We start from the raw sequence: 26,141 nt of genomic DNA, 5'->3' as shown, positions 1-26,141 counted from the left end.
TTGAAAATAAAGCCAGGAATGTTCTTGTCAAGGTTACTCACTGAATGGGGGTCATTCTTACGTGCTTAGGTTGGAAACGTGTTATGGAACAGTGAGGCGGTGACACTGAGACAGGGCTACCTAAATCCACCAGAACTACCTATTGGCAATTGCTTAATTTATATTCCTTTCATCTCATCTAATTATCTAATTAGCTCTCTTTTCAGAGTAGTTATAGATCTTATGCACTGATCTCTTATTCGACCTATATAGCACCTTCTACTAGTGGATAAGTTAAATGATATCAGACATGTTTTAAAAATATATGTTGTAAGTGATGCACACTTTAAAAAAGAAAAAGAAAAGTCATCTTTTCTGTTCATAAACAATGATTTTGTTGGTAATGCACCAAATAATCTTTTAAAGAGTAGGCTTTGACCACTAGCATACCATATAACATTAGAAAGGAGCATATGCCACAAGCAAGAAGCTCAATGTTTCTCTTCTAAAAAATCTCCTAATTATTTACTCTTACTTCCTACTTCTTATTCACAAAGCTAAAACACACTAGTGCTAAGATATTGAATTATTTTTTTTTCTCTTTCGATCACGATGTATTGTCCTCAAACCATTCATTGTAATAATGTTCCACGCTGCTCTGAAATAAAATGGGGGAAAGGCGTACTCCATGAGGGTGACTTTTCAGCCTGAGCAGTTTTACACTGTCTTGATCAGACATGGTCCCCAGTTTTCAGTTGGGTTGGTACAAAAATACGTAATTGAAGTCCTCAATTCTAAAGGTAAATTCACCATTAATACTTTTTCTTCCTATGGAAACGTAGCAGATAAAATTGTATGCATTTTAATTTCCATCAACAGGTATGTGTATAGTGAACATTTCATTTGCACTGGTTGAAAAGGAGTAATTGACCAATAAAACGCCACATGTATTATCTCTGAATGTTTCTATGGTATAGGCACAGATATATTATCAGCAAAAATGAATGCCTCTCAAATTCTGGCCAATGGAAATGATATAGAATGCATTGTTTTTACCCCCATTGTTCTATGATTTTAAAATAGGCCACAATGCAGAATTTACTTCCAAGAATATTCAGTGTCACTGATATGTACAGTAAGAGTGCTACCAAAATGCATCAGTTTTCAGAACTGAAGGCATCAGACACCCCAAATCCTTGCTACCTCAAATAAATCAAAACTTAGCAAAGAAAGGTGACAACACATTAAAATGTTTGTGTGAGAAATTCTGCCTTACAACACTAGTTAGACAAGTTAGTATCTATCAAAACTAAATGCATCACACAGCACCTTTTATATCTTGAAAAGTGTACATAAGCAAGAGTGGAAGAGAAAAAGCATTAATTAGAAAAGCCCACAGTCTTTCAGATTCTCTTTGATTATTATATCTGTAACTGCATCAAACACAAACTTGACATTTTGAGTATCTGTGGCACAGGTCATGTGGGAATAAATTTCCTTATCTTCTTTTTTTAAATTCAGGTCTAGAAACTGGTTCTTGATGTAATTCCCTGCATCTTCAAATGTATTTGGACCTTGTTAAAAAGAAAAGTTGAAGAAGTAAACCATAATTGCATTTGAAAAGCATACAAGTATAGATAATCTTTTAGAATTTTACTTTGCGTGCTGTTTGATGTGCTCAGGATTGAAAAATCAAAATGGCAATGGTTAATTATCAGGGATTTATATAACATCTACTTTGTGCTGGAAATTATGCTTACCCCACTGGGGATTTCAAGTGGTTAAAATGTAACCTCTGCATGAAAACATCAAAATATAGTAGAACTACTAACATATTTGGGGCTTCCCTGGTGGCTCAGTGAGAAAGAACCCACCCACCAATACAGAAGACACGGGTTCTATCCCTGAGTCGACAAGATCCCCTAGAGAAGAAAATGGCAACCCACTCCAGAATTCTTGCCTGGGAATTCCCAAGGACAGAGGAGATCGGCAGGCTACAGTTCATGCGGTCGCAAAAGTGTCAGACATAACAGAGTGACTAAACAACAGCAACAACTAACGTATTTGTATAACAAAGTGAGTGAGCAAGCCTAGATGTATGTCAAAGACTATGCTGTGTGCATGTGTGTTAATATGAACTAAAGGAAAGAATGGAAATTGAAGATGAATGGAATACATAATGAGGTAGTATTTGAGCTGGACTTTGAGGGTAGGTAGGAGAGAGAAAAAAAATTGTGTGAATGAGAGCGAAAAAGTGATAGGCATGTACTGTAAGATTCCAGCTATATGACATTCTCGGGGGGGCAAAAGTATAGTAATAGCAAAAACAGTGGTTGTCAGGGTTGGAGGTAAGGAAAAGTACCTGAATAGGTAGATCACGGGGAGTTTTAGAGTACTGACACTATTCTGTGTAACACTAGGATGCTGGGTACCTGACATGCGTTTGATATTACCCATCAGACTGTGTAACACAGAGCTTACTCTGATGTAAAATATCATCATGGACTTTGGTTAATAATGTATCAATATCTGTGCACCAGTTGTAACAAAACGAATGTATGACACCAAGTCAAGGTGTTAATAACAGAGCAAAGGATGGGCGCTGACCAGAGAGGAAATATATGAAAACTCTCTATTTTCTGATCACTTTTTCTATCAACTAAAAATTGCTCTAAGAAATAAAGATTATAACTTATTGGAACACATAAAGTGCTTAATTATGATTCTATATTTACTTTGTCACATTCAATACAACATTCATGTAATTATACTTAATGACATGACAAATGTATAAGCATATAATTAATATTTATAAATAAGAAAAAAGGTATAAGCAGTCATTATAGATTAGCCTAAGTAGCTATTTTGACAGAGTGCCACAACCCTAGCATATCTGGGCTACCCACATATCTAGGTGGTAAACTAGGTTTATATTTATGCTTGAGCTAAGTCGCTCAGTTGGGTCCAATTCTTTGCGACCCCATGGACTGTAACCCATCAGGTTCCTCTGTCCTTGGGGATTCTCCAGGCAAGAATACTGGATTGGGTTTCCATGTCCTCCTCCATGGGGTCTTCCCAACCCAGAGATCAAACCGAGGTCTCTTGCATTGCAGGCAGATTCTTTACCAACTAAGCCACAAGGGAAGTCCATGTTTATGTTTAAACCATACATATCTCCATCTAACACAGTTTCATTAACAACAGAGGATATAACTATTTACCAAAAATAGTCTCCAAAAGAAATACAACCCTTCTAGAGAACCTCACATTTATAGTTAATGGCAAACAGGGTCAATACTAAAACTCTTGGAGGTAGGAAAATGAAAAAAAGCTATCACTATTCTCAAATTGATTCAAGATCTTCCTCTGGAAACTTAATTCTGACTTTGAAGAGTCACTGAGATCTACTACAGCATTACAAGGTTTCATTGGGAAATATCTAAAAAATGCCAATTCGAAGTAAAATTTATACTCTTATGATAATGTTTAAGATAATATAGTTTGCAATGTCATTTGATACATTATATGGAGTCTTAGCCCTGTTTGGTCTAACCAACTCCCCTTTACTCATTAGAGCTTTGCTTTAATGCAGGCAGTGTAGAAAGGGTTTCCTCTTTTATTTGTAAAATTCTTTCCAATGTGGATCATACACATGACTCAAAAAGTATCATAAGCCTCAAACCTTCTAAATATTATACATCAAGGTTCAGATAGAAAAGTGTATCTCTATACAAGAATTTACTACTTTGGAATTAAAGGAAAAGAATCTTACCAGTATACTCTGGAAAGCAGATACTAAGATGCACTTTGGTAACTTTTTCTTGAAAGAGATCTTTTTTATTGAGAAACAGGACAATGGAGGTGGTGGCAAAATATTTGTGATTACAGATACTGTTGAACAGGTGAAGGCTTTCATGCATTCTGTTCTGTTAGATATAAAAGATGAAAATGTGTACGATTGTTGTTTGCAAGATATTAATGGTGGGAATTACGAACAAGGATCTAGAAATAACATCTGTCTTTGGAAGTTCTTAATTGAGTTGGGAAATGCAGCAGTCATATTGGAAATCACAAATGCTTATTTTTTACCTCGCTCTTGTCTTCCTTTTAGACTTACCACTTCTTCATCTTCCACCAGAACCATGTCATAGGCACTGAGTGCAGCACAAAATATAATGCACGTAACTCCTTCAAAGCAGTGAATCCATTTCTTTCTTTCAGATCTCTGTCCACCTACATCAAACATTCTTTAAAAAAGTAAGGATAACAGAAAAATGAATCTTACAAATGTCCTCCAAAATTTACATTAAGATGAACGTTTGGCATTATAAATGAATGCTCTCATATGCTTAAAGGTAGTCTTTTAATTTTTATTGATTATGAAGTAAGACTTATTTGGGCAACTTGCAGCTCGAGGACTACAGAAGAGGAGAACTTTTATTTATTTTTTGGTTTTCATGCCGGTATTCCAGGTGGCGCTAGTGGTAAAGAACCTGCCTGACAATGCTGGAGATGTAAGAGGCGTGGGTTTGACCCCTGGGTTGGAAAGATCCCCTGGAGGAGGGAATGACAACCCATTCCGGCATTCTTGCCTGGAGAATCCCCTTGGACAGAGGAGCCTGAAGGACTACAGTCCATAGGGTTGCAGAGAGTCAGACTGAGGTGACTTAGCATGTATTTACACAGGGTAGAGTAAAATAATTCATATACTGACTTTGAGCAACTGGGAAATTTACAGCAGTTTGAAGTTTTAGTAAGATACGTGTTGGCCTTAGAGATTTTGATCAAAGACTATCTGTATTCTTAAATTACTAGAGCCCAGAGAAGATTGAAAGTTGTCATGGTTCTGATGCTACAAGTCTTGTTTGTTCACTGAGCTCCTCCTACATTCATTCATTTGAACAATTATCATATGCCTACTATGTACTTGACACTGTGCTAAGCCTACTGACACAAAGATAAAAAGATACAGTCACTGTCTTCAATGGGCTTGCTGTCTTGTAAAGAGAAAAATAAATTATAATATTTTGTAATAAATATTCTAATTTGTTGTTGTTGTTCAGTCACTAAGTCATGTCTGACTCTTTGTGACTCCATAGACTGCAGCATGCCAGGCTCCCCTGTCCTTCACTGTCTCTCAGAGTTTGCTCAGATTCATGTCCATAGAATGTAACATAGATGGTAAATTCTAACATAGAAAGTAAAATATGAGCCCAGAGGAAGATTTAAGTCACCCTGAGTGATCATGAAACTTAAAGGAGATATTTGAAAATTTGGCCCTCCCTCTGGTTTTGTATTTTGGTAAAAAGCACCCGTGTGGACAGAGAAACTCAATGAAGAAGCTAGGAATCCTTTGTAACCCGCCTCTTTCCCTTATCCTCCATATAGTGCACATGTGAAATGCAGTTTCTAATTCATCAACTCCTTTGAAACTCCTCTCTTGTACAAGCCACCAGTTTCTCACCAGGGACACTATAGAAATGCTCTAATTGGTCTCCCTGTTTCTAAAAGCTCTAAAAACAAATTCTCACAGCACTCAGAATTTTCTCCTACTGTAAATCTTATTATATCACTTTCCTGCTTACAATTTTTCAAAGGCTTCTTTGCCCCTTAGTGTATGCTCAGTCACTCCAGTCGTGTCTGACTCTGCGACCCTGTGGACAGTAACCCACCAGACTCTTTTGCCTATAGGACTTTCCTGACAAGAATACTAAACTGGGTTGCCATGCCCTCCTCCATGGAATCTTCTGACCCAGGGATTGAATCCACATCTCCTGGATTTCCTGCATTGCGGGCGAATTCTTTACTCCTGAGCCACCAGGGAAGCCCTTAGCATCAAACACAAACTTTTTCTGACGACCTCTCAGGTTCTAGCTGTTTTTGTTTATTCCTACTTTTGCAAGCTTAGTTCCTACCATTCTTCTTTTCAATGCAATCCAATCACAATGCTATCATTCAGTTCCTTTAATATAAATCTAACTTTTTGCTATCTTAGGACTTTTGCATAGTCCATCTCCCTTCCAGGCAACATGGTTCAGTTCTTCCTTCCATAAGACTTTTTTTTTCCCCTCAATATTCGGGTCTTAATATCAATATCGAGACTTTGCAGATAGCTACCTACAGCATCCTTTGTAAATTGGTAAATCTTTCCGTTGCCCATTTACTTTCTGTTGTATCACTCCATTTCTTTTATAGTAATTGTCACAATCAATAGCTGTGATTTATTTTTTCATATGTTTAGTAGTTATTATCTCCCTAATAGAATAGTGGTCTCATGAGGGCAGGGACCTTATCTACATTGAAGATGGTTACATTCCCCGTTCCAGGCATTGTGCCTGTAACGTAATAAACATGCAATAAATATTTTCAAATAAATGAATAGTTTCCATATTAACGAAATGGAGGGAGGATTTTTACCCAAAGTGCATGTCGAAGTCATCAAGGCATGAGAGAACATGGCATGCTTGGGGCAAATAATTATATTTTGGAGAATGTGAAGATTAGGGTAAAATATTGAAATTTATGGCCTGAGTCAGCAAATATTTATTGAGCATTTATTATATTCTAAGTGTCAGAGTTTCAGTCTTGAGAATCTTCTGATCTGGTTGTGGTGGTGGTAGTTGTGTGTGTATGTATGTGTGTGAAATGGAGTGATCAGAAATTGCAGAGATGATAGTGTGTAAAAAGAATGTTCCAGATAGAGGCAATAAGAGCAAAAACAAGAGCAAGGGATTTGAGCACGTAGGAGTAAGCCTGAGGTGTTAGACCAGAAATAGATTTTCTGTCTTTTCTATTACATGAGATCAGTTTTTATATTGTGGTCAATGGTAATCCATAGGTGATTTTGAACTAGGGAATTAACATTTGCTTGTGTGCTTATTGGTAGGTCACTTTGATCTGAGTTCAAATCTGAAGACAGATTTGATGAGGAAGAGACTCGAGGCAAAGGAAAAATTACAGGGTTTTCATAATAGCTTGATCCCAAGATATTAAATATTCAATACCAGGGAACACCCAACCTGTACAGATATTTCAAAGGTAATAACTATAATGGAGTATTAAACATCAGTCAGCTGACTTATTGAAGATAATCAGAAGTACCACACATTGTATTTCTCTAGTGCTTAATATTTCAACATATTAAACCAGTAAAGAATAGACATATAGAACTAAAATTCCTCAAATATGTGTGAACAAATGCAAAATCACTCCATTTAATAGTATATTAAAAGAGAAGTTGCTCATATTATTGAATACGATGTTTAGGAGTTCGATAGTTGTGTGGTTTAGAAATTTAAATTCGGTGTCAATAAGACTGTTATGGGGTTCCCTGGTAGCTCAGCTGGTAAAGAATCCACCTGCAATGCAGGAGACCTGGTTTGATCTCCCTTCTCCCCTGGAGATACAATTTGATCCTGTATCCTTGGGGCTTCCCTTGTGACTCAGCTGATAAAGAATCCACCTGCAATGTGGGAGACCTGGTTCAATCTCCCTTCTCCCCTGGAGAAGGAAACGGCTACCCACTGTAGTATTCTGGCCCGGAGAATTCCAGGCCAGACTGGAATTATACATGGACTGTATAGTCCACGGGATCACAAAGAGTTGGACACAACTGAGGGGCTTTCAGTTTCACTTTCAAAGACTATTGTAAGTGCTGCTAATTATCAAACCCTCTACAGTTTCAGACTTGCAATATAAATGGAGGAAGAGGACAGTTTTGACTTAAAGGTTTTGTTTTGACTTTATATGTAAAAATTAGCCAACAAATTTAACTTTTAAAATTTAGTAAGCATTCTTATAGAAGCAAGGATGATAAATATGCATTCAGACTTTTAACCTTTTAGTCAACAATTATTTAAACTTCACCATAAAGTTATTAGATACAATTATCTCTCTAAGCAACTTGCCCAAGGCTCATGAATCCAGTTGATATTAGAGGCTGCTGTGTAGCAGGTGCCATGTTAGGTTCTCCTGTGTATGACAGTTATGCTGTGAATGTTAAGCTTTGTTCTGAAGTTCATTAGGTCTACTTCCTTAGACTACAGGTCGTAACAAGTACATCTATCTACTGTTAGCTGTCAAATCCTCACCAAGTAGAGTAGAAGCATATTTGTTGTGGAGCCTTCTTTCCCCAGGTCAGAAAATAGCTTTTTGTGTTGTCAAACAGATAACTGTTCAAAACTTTAAAACTTTCCCCTTCCCAAGGGTTGTGTTGCATTCTTTTAATGGACCATCTGGTTATCCCCTGACTTGGATCATTTATCTTCTCTGAACTCTGCTATTGATATTAACACTTACGTGTGAAAAGTAGCTATTCTCCTTTTCAGTCAAATATTTAGTTGATAAGAGGTATAAGTTATGTAAATAATCCTTAGCCCACTGTTCTCTCAGTATATCTTACAGCCTCCCAAGGAAGGGAGGACAAAGATTACTCAGTCTTAAGGTTTTATTCATGTTGATAAAATGGCTTCTGAAAAATCTTAGATTGCATGCTAATAATCCTCTCATTTTATGACTCACTTGATAAAGTGTTTTTTTCCCCTATGCAGAGTGATGGTAGAGACACAGGTCCAGGGAGCACTGACCTTTTCTCTAATGCCATCTGCTATTACTGAACTGAAATACTCATTGGCAAAGCAGATCAGTGGCTGGAGTTTTGCTTTTATATTCATTCTCTTGAATATTACATTTTACTTTGCTGCTGTTGTAGTAATTTATTTATTTTTTTTTCCATCAATTGTACTTTTAATTTGGTATCAGGTAAACTATGAAGCAGTTTAAGCCATTAATCTGCACTTGCTTGATTATATCTGTTGACAATGATTTTTACGTTTATTCAGACACCCACTACCATATTATTGAGTGTGCATGTGCACTCAGTCATGTCCAACTCTTTGCAACCCCGGGTGGACTGTAGTCCACCAGACTCCTCTGTCCATGGAATTTTCCAGGCAAGTAACTTATTTTTTACATGTCTTTTTATGTTTATCTCCTCCTCTAAATTTTAATTGGGGCTTACTTTAGAGAAGGGAATGGCTACCCATTCCAGTGTTCTTGCCTGGAGAATTTCATGGACAGAGGAGCCTGGTGGGCTATACTACATGGGGTTGCAAAGAGTCAGACATGACTGAGCAGATAACACTAAAGCATTATAATCATTGAAAAAAATGTGGAGATTCCCAAAGTGGAGCATGTAAGAAATATAAATACACACTTCGTCATCACTATTCTGAGAAAAACAATAATAGAAATCAGAGGACAACCTGTATATTTGCTAACTGAATATCTGGATTGGTTAAATATACTGGGACAATAAATGAGGTGAATGGATATGTGATGTGGCTTGAATATCCTTAATTGCCTGAATAGTTGATAACTAGAGCTTTAATGACTTTAAATGGAACTTTCAGTTTTCATTTTGAAAAGTTCTTTTTTCTTTTTTTTTGATTGCTTGATTGACTTAATACATGTGTCCTTAAGTCTGATATTTAAGTAAGGATTCTTAAATATTAAAATGTGTCTAACTTAAATGTGTTTAATGTGTTTAATTAAAAATGTGTTTAATTAAAATGTGCCTGACATGTATGATGTAACTAAAAATTCACAGGTCAGGCTTTTAAGCAAAAATTGAGCATCAATTATTTGTTAAACTGCCCATGGTATTAATATAGGGCAAGCCATCACAGTTTTATGGCTTTATATTAAACAGTTGACTAAACAGTTGAGTTTTATAGCCCATTTTAAACAGTTGGAAAAGCTTCTGAATTTTACTAATTTATGTTAAACAATTGGCTAAATATGGAAGAGGGCATGGCAACCCACTCCAGTATTCTTGCATGGAGAATCCCATGGATAGAGGTGGGCTACAATTCATAGGATTGCAAAGAGTTGGACATGACTGAAGGGACTTGAACACACAAATATTTAACCACATAAGGTTATTCATACTTCATGTTAGAATAGGTTATTATGAAATAACAGACCCTTTGTTTACTGTCAAAGTCATTGCATAGTCTAGGACAGCTAAAAATAATGCTATTGCAGCTAATTTTTTGTAAGATGTCTTTGCTCGTCCTATAAGCATGTGACTCTCTTGGAAAAATAACAATTTCTGACATCCTTTATGTATTTGACCACAGAAAAATAAGATCTAATATGAGTAGAAATTTATTTTAAGCTCTTGTGTCAAATGGGATGTATTCAACATATTTGACTATATCAGAATTGGTATAACTTTTAAAATTTTATCTTTTTATTGAAGTATAGTTGACATACAAAATTATATTATTTCATGTTACAACCTAGTGATTTGACATTCATATACGGTATAAATTGATCCCCACAAGAAATCCAGGTGTAAGGTCCTAGGGAGGCTGCCTGTGTCAGGGCCGACAGGTGTGTTTGTGTCACCACTGCACAGTCTGAGCAAAAGAGCTTCACTGAGTCTTTCCCTGGTGTCCAGTTCTGAAAATAAATTAGGGCAGATGCTTGCAGGTAGAAAGAATATGCACCACGGTCATTCTAAATCTCTTAACTGCTTGTTATTAAGAAACAGAATCAAAAGGATTAACCACCATAAGGTAGCCTGGGGTCTCTAAACTCCTTTAATTGTTAATATCATTATATATTTTCTACTAAATTTGGGTGTAACTTAAAATGCCTACAGAAGAGCTCTCTGATTATTGAATAATATAACGCTTAAAGTCATAAAAGTAAATTCTATCATGAGAATAAGTTCGACATCATGTTTTATAACTTATAATTTTGATAACATTAACCATGAACATACCTGTAACAAAGGTATAGTTATACATGATTTATTGCTCTGTGAGATCTAATAGAGAATAACAAACCTAAGTTGGTCTACAATTGCTTGGTAGACAACCAGACTCACTCCTAAGCTAAGATGTCTCATGTTCCCACAGAAATGAACACAGTGGGCATGATTTAACTTCAAATTCAAAACAATTATAATTTGTTTTGTATCATAGATTGGGTAAACATTGTTGAAAATAGTTACATTACAATTACAAAATCTAAAGCTCTACATTGTAATAGTTGTTGACCTCTTTTCCCTAGCTTCCATATAGTTTTATCTCCTTTCAATTATTTTAATCATAGAGTAACAGGAAGAAAGGACTTCTCTATAACTGATAACTCATGATCTGTAAGTTCTTTGCCCTGAGGAATTATTTTATAATAATAAAAGGGTTCACATTTGCATTGCATTTTCTATTTACATAGTAACTTCTGTAAAGAGAATTAATTTTACCAGTTTGACAGTTGAAGGTTCTGGTTTGGTAAAAAAACTCCAAGGTAATTTGCATTAAATTAGGTGATACATGAAGATGATACAGTGCATTGATAGAGAGAATTTTCTCATTTTGATGTTCCTGTTTAAAATTCTATAGTCTTGAATTTAATATGTAAATTAACTTTAGCTTTAAAAGTTTTAGGATGATTTATGCTATGTGAATACAAATCAGTGCTAATGTAAGTACCTAAGCACTTACTGAAATGAAGTTGGAAGGTACCTTATTTTTATACTCCCTATTTTAAAATACTATGAAATTTTACACTACGAATGTCTGTGTACTTTTGGATAATCCTATTTAGTACTTCAAAAAAAAAACTGATTTAGCTGTGAGAATTTATTAAGGTATTAGTTATCTCAATTGCTGTGACTATTTAAATGATTTGAAATTTTTTAAATGATTTAAAATAGTTCCTTAAAAGTATGTATAGCTGCGTTTTTTATGCTTTATAGTAAAATTTGAGTATTTTCAAAATTTCATTGTTTAAATATTGTTTCTAGAGAAATTCCCTGCATTCTCTTCCTCATAAATGACGTCCTTAATTACACACCCTCTTGAGCCAGAGAGAAAGCAAAAGCTAGTCAGAAAACAAAAGAGCTCAAAACCTGTTTTAGTGGGTGGGACAGAGTTAGTGGTTGCATACTATAGAAAATGTTATGTCAAAATGAGTCTTAACTGAGCTTCAGTCCAATTCACAAATATCTTATATTTTAGCATTGCTACTGCATAAAGAATTAGCAAGACCTTTCTCATCCCTTCATATGGGCCAACAATATAAGAAAGTATATTTTCATATATATACATATGAAAGATTACTTATACAACTTAAAGTGCTTTACAGAATTAACCACAGAATTGGAAAGGAAAGGAAAATGACGATACATCAATGAAAGTCTAGTGTCCTAATGCAAATGCTGTATTCTACTTGGTTTTTTACAATGTATGGATAATGATATTACTTGGTACTGAGTGAACTTGATGTTTCAGGAAATGATCATGATTTCCTGAGTTTTTGTGTGTTCGTTGGCAATTTCACACATACCCTCCTTTTAGGAGCACAGACTTGTGAAATGCCAAAGAGCCCTGACAACAGGACTTTATCTCCCCAATAGGCTGTCTTTTTATCCCCCTTCCCTCTTCTCTCTGAAGGGAATAATGGATGACCAACAGCATTGGAAGAAGCACTTACTCTACAGGCCAAGAGTGGTTTCCAGCCCAATTTACCTTATAGCCCATCAGGGTTGAGCAGTGTAAGAAGTGTGGTTTTTGAAGTTAGAAAGATAGCCATTCTAATCACATTTCTAGCATTTCTGTGTGTGATCTTGGAGAAACCTTCTACCTGTTTTCAGCCTCCATTTTTGACTCTCTGTCTTAGGTAAGGATAACAATACCCATTAATCATGTTACAGTAAGGGTGTAAAGACCGTGTTCATAGTTGCTTGGCACAGTACGTTTATTCCTCCAGGCAGGATTAAGACTGACTGAGTGCCTACTCTGAGCTAGTCACTGTGGTAATCACAGGAGATAGATGTAAGCAAACATGGCCCCTGGCCTTCTGGACCTCAGAGCACATGAAACAAAAAGAGCAGACAAGGCTGTTTCCTATAGTGGTAAGTTCAAAGAGAGAAAAATGGTGTAATATCAACTGTGCAATGATACTGGCTCACGTCGGTATGGCTGGAAACAACTGTCTGTATATCTTCCCAGCTCTATATTTAGTGTCATCATGTTTGTAAGTTGAAAATGGCTATTGTCAGGGTGTTTACACCCAAGAAATCCTCAAGGGCCAAAAATCAGTCTGCCCTCTCTCTACCCCTGGGGGCTTGCTGTTACATGTTTACCCACACTCTGGAGGGTATAGTTATAACAGGGACGTTTAGGGATGGTTAATAGATAAGGTGGTCAAGACTCCATGAGGGGACAGTGTTTGATTTGGAAACTTAATAAGAAGGGGCCAGTTCTTGCAGAGATCTAGTGTCAGAGCATTTTAGGTAAGAAGAACAGTAAGTGCAAAGACTCTAAGACTTAGGATATTCAAGGAACAGAGATATAAAAAAGATAATTTATGCTAGTCAGCATTCCTGACAAGATATTAGATTGTTTCATATGTGGTAAAGAAAGACCAGGGTTGGGAGTTTCTAGATGTTCAAGATGTGACATTAATTCTTAAAACTGGCTTATCAGCCAGTTTTAATAATAAGACAATCTAGGATCCAGAAAATTCCATTAGCTTTACATAAGATAAGATGACACCAAGTTATAACTCTCTGCTGGGACTTCAATTAATTTTTACAATAGCGATGTTAGACAAGCAAAGGAAAGATAATTTTATTCCTCAACAGCTGCCGCTAATTAATGGAGACTCTGTGATTGGAACCTTGGTAGGATTAGCCCCAAGGCCTGCAGTCAGCTTCTAGCCTGTTTCAGGGGAAAATCTGAAGAGGACGAGTCAAAGAAATGTGAGTGTGCCAAAATTGCTTTGAGAGGCTTAGGAGGGGTAGAACAGAGGAGCAATTGGATTTGGGTTCTCAAAGTAAAATGCTGGAAACTGGATCAATGATCAGGAGTCTGGAGAAAGTAGTTGCCAAGGAGGAACTGTACCACAGTGATGACAGGCCTGAAGACAAACTGCTTATGTGTGCCAAGAGATGTCGATCCCAATCTTTGCAGTTCCTTTATCCTGTTTGACTCTTTGGTTCATCTTTCAGAAAATTAATTATTTGTGGGCTTGACATTAATGGGTAGTTTTCAGGGCTTTCTTCCATATTAACTTGAAAGTATCCTCGCCATCTGTGTACTAATATTCTAATTAAATACTATATGTCAGTAGTTACAATAGTTTTAAAGCAATTAAACTTTGATCCCACTGAAACAATCTTTCCTCAATGGACACAAATAATTCATGTCACCTTTTCCCATTTTTTTCTACTTTTAAAAGATATTCCTATTATTGAATGCATGAATGACTTGTTTTTATCAACATATTCATTACTAAGGGTACATCTGGAACATGGTCCTAATGTCTAATATTCTATCTCATCCACAATCATAGGGAGAGGTACTTAAGTGTCAAGGGACATTTTCTAACACTATAGTATGGATTTCTATTTCTTGATATAGTAAATGGGCAATTTTACAACAGAATTGCTAGGAGGGTCTTGATAATGTGACAGCAATGAAAATAATGGACTCATACCCAAATTATGCTTGTGAAATAGGTCTTGTTATTCCAGTAGATAGCATCACATTCAAATAATTCTCTTCTCAATTATTTGCATTTTTTAAATTAAGGAAACAAAATAACATTTCAAGCAAATGGGAGAGTAGGAAGGTACAGAAATAAGGTCCTTGGCACCTGTTGCTTCAATGTTATATAAATGTATTTCCTTTTGAAATTTTTTCAAAGTAGGATATCAGTTTCAAGTATGAGGAAACTGAAATCTAGCTCCCACCTGCTCAAGAAGAGGTACTTTTTTCTTGAAGAGGAGGATGAGGCTCAGGATCAGGATTGGCATGGAGACCTACAGGAGGGCAGTGAAAGACCACGGAACTGGAGTAAATGAGGCCTCACGAACATGCCCAGGGACTCACTGCACTCATCATGGGTTAGAGCTCTTCTCCATAAAGAATATGTGCCTGATGCATATTTCTGTTGAGAGTTTAAAAAGACATTTGCTCATACCTGAAATGCAAGTCTTTAAAGGAGAACTGAGTTTCAATGATCCCAGTTGTTTTCACTCGAGAATGTAGAACATCTTGTTCATTCGGGACATAGCCAGGCGCTGCTATTCTGTCCAAATCATTAAGGTAGCTAATAAAAAAAATAGCATATATAGTTTTAACTTTGTATTGGAAGATACCAGGATTCAGTACAAATGAATTTTTCGTTTCGAGTCCATTAAACTGATTAAACTCCAGACTGATGCTTTTCAAACTCTGCTTCTCAAAATTATAAGAGTTCAGTGGCTGGGATGTTGCAGAGCACTGGGTGTGCCGACCAGCTGCGTGAATGCTGCCTTGGCTTTATTTTACAAGGCTGAGATGATGGATTCACTGGTGTCTGAATAGGCATTTGAGAGGAAAGCTCTCCTTACAGGACTTAGGTCATCCCTCTGTCAAAAATGCTTTCTTGTAATGATGGTCACTAGACTAAACTCAAAATGCTATAGTTTGTATTTAGGCAGTTGCAATTTTAAGAGAGTGACTTGTTTTAGTATTGTGGTCTGTCGGTTTTGTGTTGTTTCTCCTGGATCATCTAGTTTAGGAATTGGAACTGTTTTTATTATGTTCCATAATTTTATCCAGTTAGGTCAGTAATAGAAGAACCTTTTAAGTTTCTTCCTGATTCATGCTGGAACTACTTTGTTACATTGCTGACCCGCTCCTGAGGACAGAAAGCTGAATTTATAAACTGTATCCTTACCTCCTCTTCTCTTCCATGAGTGCCTCAGTGCGTCCTCTGCTCTTCTCCAGAGGCCACATTTAAAAGCCCTACTATCATCAGCCAAAACACTGTCCTCTTTCTGCGCACAGGATATAGGGGTGGTAAGGGGCTGGAATGAGAATGATTAAGCTATGTGCTCTAGAAGAGTCTATTAGATTAGAGGAAATAAACTTCTCTTAGCTTCATCCTTCAAGCCAGATCATGTCGCTGGAGTAAAACAAAGTGCTTTATTGCTTTAAAAGCAGTTGAAAATCACCTGTTCTATACTTTTGATACTAAGGTTTTAGGAGCTTAGCCATATGGCTATTTCTATAAAAATATTAATAGAGATACCAATAGCCTAGTAAAGTTTTTATGATCAAATTGGCCTTTATATTGAACCAAGTTCATACTTATAACCTAAATAAAAAAGATCATAATGGACATGCATTCATCTAGACAGAACTTGAGAGGTAGAATATAACTGAGTATTAGTTATTGTTCAACAGTTCAATTTTTCAAAGACTAAGTTGAAGAGCTGTTATACCTTAAAGCCTAGCACAATGCCTTAGACATTAATGCTGTTTGTTTTTTAAAATAAATTCAGTACCAATGTAGATAATTATGCTTGAAGGATATTTGTGATTTTAAGCTGAAAGAAACTAAGAATTGTCAAGTGTCCCAAAGGGATTTTGGTCAAGGACAAATAGACAGTCAGACTTCAGAAACACTTATATGTATGACGTGAAAATTGATCACCATGTTTTTTCTAATAGTTTAATTTTATTATAAAAACACAAATCAAGATATAAATACATCAGAAGAAAGTGTTAGAAGATATTTTGTTTTATCTATTTTCTATTTCTGAAGCAAGGTCTTTGGTGAATTTCTTGTTAACTCAGGCTGCGTATGTGCATAGTATACCGTTCGTCAGTTGGTTCATGCAGGGGCAAAAACAAAAGCAATCCAAACAAAACATACCTGCTGTGATAGATTAAATCCATTTTAGTTATGGGTAAATGAATACTTTGGTAAAGACACACTTTAATGTACCTTTATTTGCATACATAAATGATGTCAAACAAAGCAGAAGCATTGGCAGAGTGACAAATTTGCATCTAAAATGCTCATTTTAATAAACAAATATAGAATTTGGGTGCTCAAGCCTGTGGTCTAAAACTTAAAACAAGACAGAGGCCTGAAATACCTGTAGCTCAAATCACTTAAAAAATATCACTCTTTTTCTAATCATGTAAAAATAGTATCTTTTTCAGTGAAGTCCATGTTGAATCTTAAAGCATGTGGAGTTTGTTGCACATTAGACAGCCCCAATCAGCAAACCGTGAAGTATTAATAAAAATCTTTTCTGCTCTCGTGACGCTTTTCTCTGTTTGCTAGTACTGATTGTGGAGGGTGAGGTGTTATGTCACCAACATTCCCTGGTGAGGACTCATCTCTTTATTGACCTCAACTTAAAGAGTCTTTAGGTTTGAGAGAAAATCAAATATCTCATGTCCAGAAAAACTGGATGGGGAGATTAATAGAAGGTACATGAATGGATAGATGGAATGAAGAAAGGAAAGGAAGAGAAAGGGGGAAGAAAGAGGAAGAGGGAGGAAGGAAAAGAAATACCACTGCACTACAGAATGTATATGAAGTAAACTGGATGTGGTATCATTCTGACATTAATTTTAGTTTAAAACGTTAACGTAATTAAGTATTTTTTAAAAACCTGCTGTTAATTTTTGGAAAAAAGCAATGGAGTTTCAGCTAATTTAGTATAAGCTTTCATTTAATTCTTACTTTAAGAATCCATAAAGGCAAAAAAGTTAACATTTACATTGTTTTTAAAAAATGTTATAAGAAAACTTTCTTAGACACAGAGAGAAGACGTCAACTTTCTTTTTATTTTCTACTGCTCTTTGCAAATTGATCTGGGTAGTTAAAAATCACTGCATTACTGGCAACATTCACAGAATTGGTGCAAACGGATTTATAGACTTGTTTAACTTGAAGAACAGACAAATATTTTTAATATGAATCTGAAATGTGATAGTCTCACTGTAAAATATATTTTGTCAAAACAAAGAAAAAAAGCTAACATTAAAGGAAGCAAAAAAAAAAAAAACAATAAAATGTCATTTTATTTGCCCATTTGGGGTATGCAGTACATAAACTTTTTTGATATCAAAGAGCAAAGAATCTGGTAAACATAATGTAATATAATTGCAAACATATTTCTTACATTATTTAAGGGAAAATGTCCAGCCAATAATGTGTATCTAAAATGAAATATATTAAAATTACAAGTATCGATCTATTTTTCTTTTCCTCCTTCTCCAGAACTTTGCTAAGCAATATTTTATAGGAATATTCCACAATTCAGTTTCTGATTAATTGTGATTGCCTTTTTCAACGACTCATATCAAAAGCAATGTTTTCTATACCACAGAGTAATATTAAACCATTGTTTATATAATCAAAGGGTGATACCCATTCTCTACGTCATCAGAGAGATAAGAACAGGACTTTCCTCCAAGGGCAATATGTCCATTGGATTTTGGAATTTTAAATGAACATGAATGAGCAATCACAGAAGACTTTTGTTTTTGTTATGTTTTCCTGGAATTTATATGGTTTGTTTTCTCTCCATAATCCTTCTTCTTATTATGCTTAAAATCTGAGGTATCTTGCAAGTTTTTTTTTTTTTTATTCTGTCCTCAAATAATCTCTCATTTGTTTAACTTTTACTTTACTGTTTTATTTTTTAAGTTCATCTAGTATGCTCTGTTGGGAGTCCATCAGAAGAACTGCATATATATCCATTCACACATTCAGTTTCAGGGACAGAAATATAGAATAAGTACTTACATTGTATTTATATGCATGTGCACACATGCTTACAGGCATGTAACTGTGGGACAGGTCAAGAACCAATTACTAAAATGGATATTTAAAATCATTTTAATAATGAAGTTATAAATACTGTTACAACCTCCTATTGCTTATGGCTAAAAATTTCTAACTGGTTGATATTGTTGTGAAAACTAGATAATCTTGCTTGCAATTCCAAAAGAATCCCACTATATACAAACATTCCTCAAATCAGTACATTACTTTCTTCTGAAATTCTATATCATGCCTATCAAACCAAGGAAGCCAAAGCACATGCCATTAACAAGGTTATTTTAGAAGATAATTTTGGTAACTTGGTTAGAAATGAAGTTAATAGTCCATACCTCAACATGCATGTCACCAGTTTGTGTTCATCTTGAGCTTGGTGGCAAGAATACACAGAAGAACTATACAAAAAAGATCTTCACAACCCAGATAATCACAGTGGTGTGATCACTCACCTAGAGCCAGACATCCTAGAGTGTGAAGTCAAGTGGGCCTTAGGAAGCATCACTACGAACAAAGCTAGTAGAGGTGATGGAAATCCAGTTGAGCTATTTCAAATCCTAAAAGATGATGCTGTTACAGTGCTGCACTCAATATGCCAGCAAACTTGGAAACTCAGCAGTGGCCACAGGACTGGAAAAGCTCAGTTTTCATTCCAATCCCAAAGAAAGGCAATGAAAACAATGCTCAAACTACCACACAACTGCACTCATCTCACACACTAGTAAAGTAATGCTTAAAATTTTCCAAGCCAGACTTCAACAGTACGTGAACCGTGAACTTCCAGATATTTAAGCTGGTTTTAGAAAAGGCAGAGGAACCAGAGATCAAATTGCCAACATCTGCTGGACCATCAAAAAAGCGAGAGTTCCAGAAAAAACATCTCTTTCTGCTTTATTGACTGTGCCAAAGCCTTTTGGGAATACCAGACCACCTGCCCTGCCTCTTGAGAAACCTGTATGCAGGTCAGGAAGCAACAGTTAGAACTGAACATGGAACAACAGACTGGTTCCAAATAGGAAAAGGAGTACATCAAGGCTGTACATTGTCACCCTGCTTATTTAACTTATATTCAGAGTACATCATGAGAAACGCTGGGCTGGAAGAAGCACAAGTTGGAATCAAGATTGCCGGGAGACATATCAATAACCTCAGATATGCAGATGACACCACCCGTATGGCAGGAAGTGAAGAAGGACTAAAGAGCCTCTTGATGAAAGAGGAGAGTGAAAAAGTTGGCTTAAAACTCAACATTCGAAAAACTAAGATCATGGCATCCAGCCCCATCACTTCTTGGCAAATAGATGGGAAACAGCGGAGACAGTGGTAGACTTTATTTTGGGGGGGCTCCAAAATTACTGCAGGTGGTGGCTGCAGCCATGAAATTAAAAGACTTGCTCCTTGGAAGAAAAGCTATAACCAACCTAGACAGCAAATTAAAAAGCGGAGAGATTACTTTGCCAACAAATGTCCCTCTAGTCAAAGCTATGTTTTTTTCCAGTAGTGATGTGTGGATGTGAACGTTGAACTGTAAAGAAAGCTGAGTGACAAAGAATTGATGCTTTTGAACTGTGGTGTTGGAGAAGACTCTTGAGAGTCCCTTGGACTGCAAGGAGATCCAACCAGTCCATCTTAAAGGAAATCAGTCCTGAATATTTATTGGAAGGACTGATGCTGAAGCTGAAACTCCACTCTTTTGGCCACCTGATGTGAAGAGCTGACTCATTTCAAAAACCCTGATGCTGGGAAAGATTGAAGGTGAGAGGAGAAGGGGACGACAGAGGATGAGGTGGTTGGATGGCATCACCGACTCAATGGACATGAGTTTGAGTAAACTCCGGGAGTTGTTGAAGGACAGGGAGGCCTGGTATGCTGCTGTTCATGGGGTCACAAAGAGTCGGACACAACTGAGTGACTGGACTGAATTGAACTGAATTGAGCTTGGTGCATAATGATTGTGTGTGTGTGTGCGCGCACACAGGTACACAAGTGCACTCAGTTACTGAGTCATGTCTCACCCTTTGCAACCTCATGGACTTTAGCCAGGCTCCTGTCCATGGGATTTTCCAGGCAAGGATCCTGGAGGGGGTTGCCATTTCCTTCTCCAGGGAACATTTCTGACCCAGATATCAAACCCGCGTTTCCTGCTTGGCAGGAAACCTGAGAAGCCCACATAATGATTAAATCTTTGTAATTGGGAGAAAATATTTGCAACATATATCTTTCCAGACATATATTAATAGTTTCAAAATTAGTTACTTAAAACGCTTCCATGGCTTTGTTTTTTACATCTTATTTATATCATCTTGCTCTTTTTTCTTTCCTTTCATTTACTTGTTATTTTAGTATGATAAAAATGTAAAGCTATTTACTTTTGTCATTTGTGATTACAAATGCAGAGTATACAGAGTTACAATTTTTAAGCGTAAATGTTTCAACTACAGTTCCTTTTAAAATGCATTTACTTACTATGCTGCTGAGTCGTTGAGCTGATATTCAGATGCCCTTTCAAAGCAGGCCTGAATCCCCGGATCTCTCCACAGTCGTTTTATCACCTCAGCCAATTCAGGTGTCATGCTGCCATCTTCCAGGGTATTTGCCATCACACAAAGTTGTCGTTGGTCTTCCTGCAGCATTGTTTTTGTCAGAAGGATAAAAATGTATTGTTGTTTAAACTCACATATTCTTTTGTTTTCCAAAAGATCATTTCAATTTGATGATTTTTACTTCAGTAGCAATTTCATTGCAAATCTATTCACTATGAAGTGAAGTGAAAGTCGCTCAGTCATGTCAGACTCTTTGTGACCCCATGGACTAGTACAATCCATGGAATTCTCTAGGACAGAATACGGGAGTGGAAAGCCTTTCCCTTCTCCAGGGGATCTTCCCAATCCAAGGATCAAACCCAGGTCTTCTGCATTGCAGGCAGATTCTTTACCAGCTGAGCCACAGGGAAGCCCACTATATCTTTAGGTTAATATAACACAAGTATCTTATAATGAAACTTCTGGCTTATGTCCACAAAAGTCCTTCATTGCAAAAACTGTGAAATATTACATGAAGAAATTAAGATATCTGGTATTTATCACTGATATCTAAATATGATGGAAAAGGGGATAACAGCATTTTGGTGTAAGTCCACTGAGCTTCTAGAGGACCAGAATGCTAGTATCAAGGAGCAACATATCTAATCTAATTGAGCACATTGTATTCCTTTGATCATGGCCATATATTTTCAGGAAAGAAAAATACCAAGTAAGAATTAGAGTACAAATGGAAATTAAAACTCAATACTCTAAAATTATAGTTTAGAAATATATTGTCATTATTTACCATCACATACCTACTTGCAGTCATAAAAATTACCAATGGTAAACATTTTGATACAGACAAAGTTTTTGAATATCACTGTGGGTGTTGTCATGAGCATGATTTTAGGGCAAATTAATAGGGCAGAGGTGAGATTTCATTAGGAAGAGAAAAGAAGGGAAGGAAGTAAAGAAAAAAAGAGGAAAAGGAGAAAAGAAAACCAAGTATTGTGTTATTCCTGATGGGATATTTGGAGGTGACAAGATCAAAAGGAAGTTTGAGTAAATAACATGGTCTACAGTTTACCTAAACTAATGATCCACACTGGTTTATGACTAAAAAAATTTTGTTAAGAATGTAGGTTTCAGAATAATTCAATTATTGGCCATGATGCTAGACCAGGCAAATGGAGAAATCTAGGCTCATATCTTGGTTGTCAGATTCCAAAGCCCATATTCTTTTTGCTGGCTCTTTTTCATGCATATTTTCATAACAACTCACATGACATTTAGTACATGTGACATCTCACACAATCCTTACAACAAGAGTAACATACACTATATATTTTCTTTCTTACAAATGAGGAAACTAAAACTTGGAGGTAAATTTGCCAAATCAATAAAGATGTAAGTATCAGAAAAAGAGTCAAGCCTAAACATATTTTCTGCAAAATTAGGTGGCTACTAGTGAAGTCTGTCCAACAAGATCCCAATGCCTTTCTGATACAACTCAATTTATTACTTGAAATTGATGATAGGCTTGTGTCACCATTTTACTAAAGATCTGCTCTTTGTATAAAAAATGAAGGGTGTCTATAACACTGTTAAAGAAAGGCTCTGCTAAAACTAAAAACTTCATTTTATCTTTCTTCACAATCCAATTTTACTACTAAACCAAATTGATCAGATGACCACTAGGCCACAAATTTTAACTGGCCCAAATCAAAGGCTTTGACCTGTCATTTTATTGTGTCAACACAAGATGAACTTTAAAATCCTTCCTCCAGATTAGTTGGATATGACAGGAAACTGCAAATTAGTGAAATATGACCAGTTATTTTTGCTGGCATCATTCTATTTGCCTTCTTCCACATTAAAGTGCCATTTAGGACAAATGATGCAATGAAATAGTTACTTAAACAATATTGTCCCTAGAGGGGGAAAAAAAAATCACATGCCTTGTAAACTTTACAAACCAAGCTGTTATATACTCTTTCTTTCATTCTTTTAAATATATACCATTTGTTAATTTAAATATTCTTTATTTGTAGAGGTGTCATGAATATAGTCTCAACTTGAACAATTAAATATCAGAAAGTCCTCTTGGTCACCATTTACTATGAGCTACGGGCAAAATACCCAATCAGTTTGGTTTTTGTCTTTGGAGACCTTTTATATTTTACTGTGGGGCTTCCCAGGTGGAGCTACTGATAAAGAACCTGCCTGCCAATATGTGAGTTTAAATAACAAGAGAGGAGGGTTCCATCCCTGAGTCGTGAAGATCCCCTGGAGAAGGGTATGGCAACCCACTCCAGTATTCTTTCCTGAAGAATCTCATGGACAGAGAAGCCTGGCAGGCTACAGTCTATGGGGTTGCAAAGAGTTGGACATGACTTAAGACGCATGCAGAGGTAAAGTTGATGGTAGTGATTTTCAAACCAATACTACACATTGTTACCATGTGGGGCACTTTAAAAAAAAAAATTGATACTGGGACCCCAACTCAAATAAAATGAATCAATTTCTGGGTGTCAGAGTCTGCAAAGGTAGGTTTAAAAATCTCCCAGGTCATTCAAATGTGCAGCCTGAGCTGAGAATTCCTTGCAATATATTTTTTTTAAGCCATAAAAAATATCTTATTAGACATACTGCAATTCAATCTTAAAAGTTTTTCTACAGTTACGATAATTAAGGAGATCCCTAGGTGGCGCTAGTGGTAAAGAACCCGCCTGCCAGTGCAGCAGACACAAGAGATGAGGGTTCATTCCCTGAGTTGTGAAGATCCCCTGGAGGAGGGTATGGCAATCCACTCCAGTATTCTTGCCTGGAGAATCCCATGGACAGCGGAACCTCGGGGGCTATAGTCCACAGGGTTGCAAAGAGTCGGACATGGCTGAAGCAACTTAATACATATGATAATTAAAGAGACCAAATTTACACGTTTAGGGTATTGGGCCCACCAGCGAAATTTGAATTTTTGAAATACATCACACCAAAATTAACAGCTATATGAGAAATTATCTTTATATCAGAGTCAAATGGATTGAACATTTAACTCCTACCGATTATCTTAATCCCAATTTAAAAAAAAAAAAAAACCTCCAGAATTTCCCATCAAACTCAATACAAAATTCCGAATTCCTTACTGTGGTTCTATGTTTTTAGCCATCTCCTCCTTTCTAATTTTATTTCCTCTTTCCCCCTCACCCCACTACAACCCTGTGCTTTTGTCCTTCTTTCCTCAAGACACACTGGACCCCTTACTATTCCTTGAACTCACCAAGCTTTCAAAGTTTTTGAGAATGGCTGATCTCTTCATGACTTTCCTGTGACTCACTACCTACTTCATTCAGATCTCCTCGAATATACCACCACCTCAAGGATGGCTTCCTTAACATCTCTTCTTTCATTCTTACACTTTCTCCCCCTTAACTGTCTTGAAATTTTTTCATAGTATACTTATTACCATCTGTATAGTGCACAATTCTTTGCATATTTTATGTTAGATTGTAAGTATATATAGGCAGAAATTTAATTTTTTGTTTGTGTCTACATCCTTAAAACCAAGAACAGAACCTAACACATAGTACATACCCTGAAATGTTGTTGAATGAATGAATCAATAAAATGAATATACTAATTAGCTCATATCTCATGATCTAGAGACATTTAAGGGATGTTTAATCATTTTCCAAATATTAATAATTCACTGCAGGTTTGAGTGGTATCCTAAAGAAATTTTATTTCCCTATCATGTATTTGGAAAAGTTTGGGAATTATGGTGGTTTTAGAATAACTCATTCTCTTTACGTTGGGTAGCTCTAGAACTGTGTTGCATAGAAAGTGAAATATGTTTCCTCAAGAAGTTTTCCAGACTTTCTTCATCAATATTAGGAACCTCAGATGAACCTAGAACCTTGTATAACTCATTCTGAAGCCTAGAATCATATTTTGAAAGATAATGGAAAAAATACATCAAGGAAGGAAAAGATAGCATAGCCTAATAATTTGCAGAAATGTTGGGTTTAAAATGCCAAGTTTTAGTTACAGGATTTTCAGAAGCTTTGCTTACAAATATTGTTTGTTCATTTCCTAAAAATTGTTACAGCACATATGTATCCCAAACTTATCTGATTATAGAACTTTTATCATAAACCGTCTTGAGTAATCAGTGCTCTTTACTTCAGATTATAGGGTTCACTGCATCACGTGTTTGTCAAAGATGGTCACAACACCCACAATGTGTATTGCAATTTTCAGCATTCTTTTAGTCAGTCTAGTGACTGTTTTAGATTTCTGAAATAGAATATAGTAATGTTGAGAGAGAACAAGTAAATGCCTTTATTTCACTTTTTTGTTTCTTCAACTTTACCATCTTTAAAAGCTTTTGTAATAGCTGAAATATAACTACTTGGTCAACACCATTTTTTCTTCTCCGGAGGGCAAATACTGTTTCCATCTCATTTATGGCTGATTCTTCAGTATATTCCTAGTGTCCAGTTAGTTGTCTGCCATATAGATAATAGTTTAGTGAAAAACAACTTTTCAAATGATATTGGATGTATACTTCAATACATAAATGTTAATGAGCCTTTATTCACTGTGATTATTAGAAAGTAATAATATCTAATATTGGGAGCTTATATTCTTTCATAATTAGTGTTTGTATGGATTTATTATTCTTGCTTCCTGTAATAATCATTGTAATTTAATGATGAAAGCTAACACTTTGTGGATGAAAAACCTGAAACTTAAGTATCTTGTCCAAACTTACAGAACCAGTGACCAGTAAAGCTCATGTATATTTTCTGTTAGAAATCTTTCTCTTTTTGAATGGCAATCTGTGTGGTGAGGTATAAATGGTTATATAAACGTATATGCACTGTATATATAAGTTGGCAGCTAAATTGAGATTCATAGGACACCAGAACTGTGAAAGCCACACTTAAGTGCTTAGCAATTAATCTGTCAAACAAACAGTCTGAGTCAGGTAGA

At 36.0% G+C, this 26,141-nt stretch overlaps 1 protein-coding gene across 1 annotated transcript in view; it reads right to left on the bottom strand.

Annotated features, from left to right (window-relative positions):
* Nucleotides 1–1,328: 1,328 nt before the first annotated feature.
* Nucleotides 1,329–26,141, bottom strand: part of GNAT3 (G protein subunit alpha transducin 3) — a 57,004-nt gene continuing 32,191 nt past the window's right edge. The window contains exons 4-8 of the mRNA XM_043462932.1: nt 21,088–21,245; nt 14,977–15,105; nt 4,097–4,226; nt 3,752–3,905; nt 1,329–1,553 (exon numbers count right to left, since the gene is read on the bottom strand). Of these exons, the coding sequence (XP_043318867.1) occupies nt 1,363–1,553; nt 3,752–3,905; nt 4,097–4,226; nt 14,977–15,105; nt 21,088–21,245 (762 nt within the window). The 3' untranslated portion in view covers nt 1,329–1,362. The remainder of the gene's footprint in view (nt 1,554–3,751; nt 3,906–4,096; nt 4,227–14,976; nt 15,106–21,087; nt 21,246–26,141) is intronic.

Source organism: Cervus canadensis, chromosome 3, assembly GCF_019320065.1.
Source record: "Cervus canadensis isolate Bull #8, Minnesota chromosome 3, ASM1932006v1, whole genome shotgun sequence".
NCBI lineage: Eukaryota > Metazoa > Chordata > Mammalia > Artiodactyla > Cervidae > Cervus > Cervus canadensis.
This window is presented reverse-complemented; position numbering and strand designations above follow the sequence as displayed.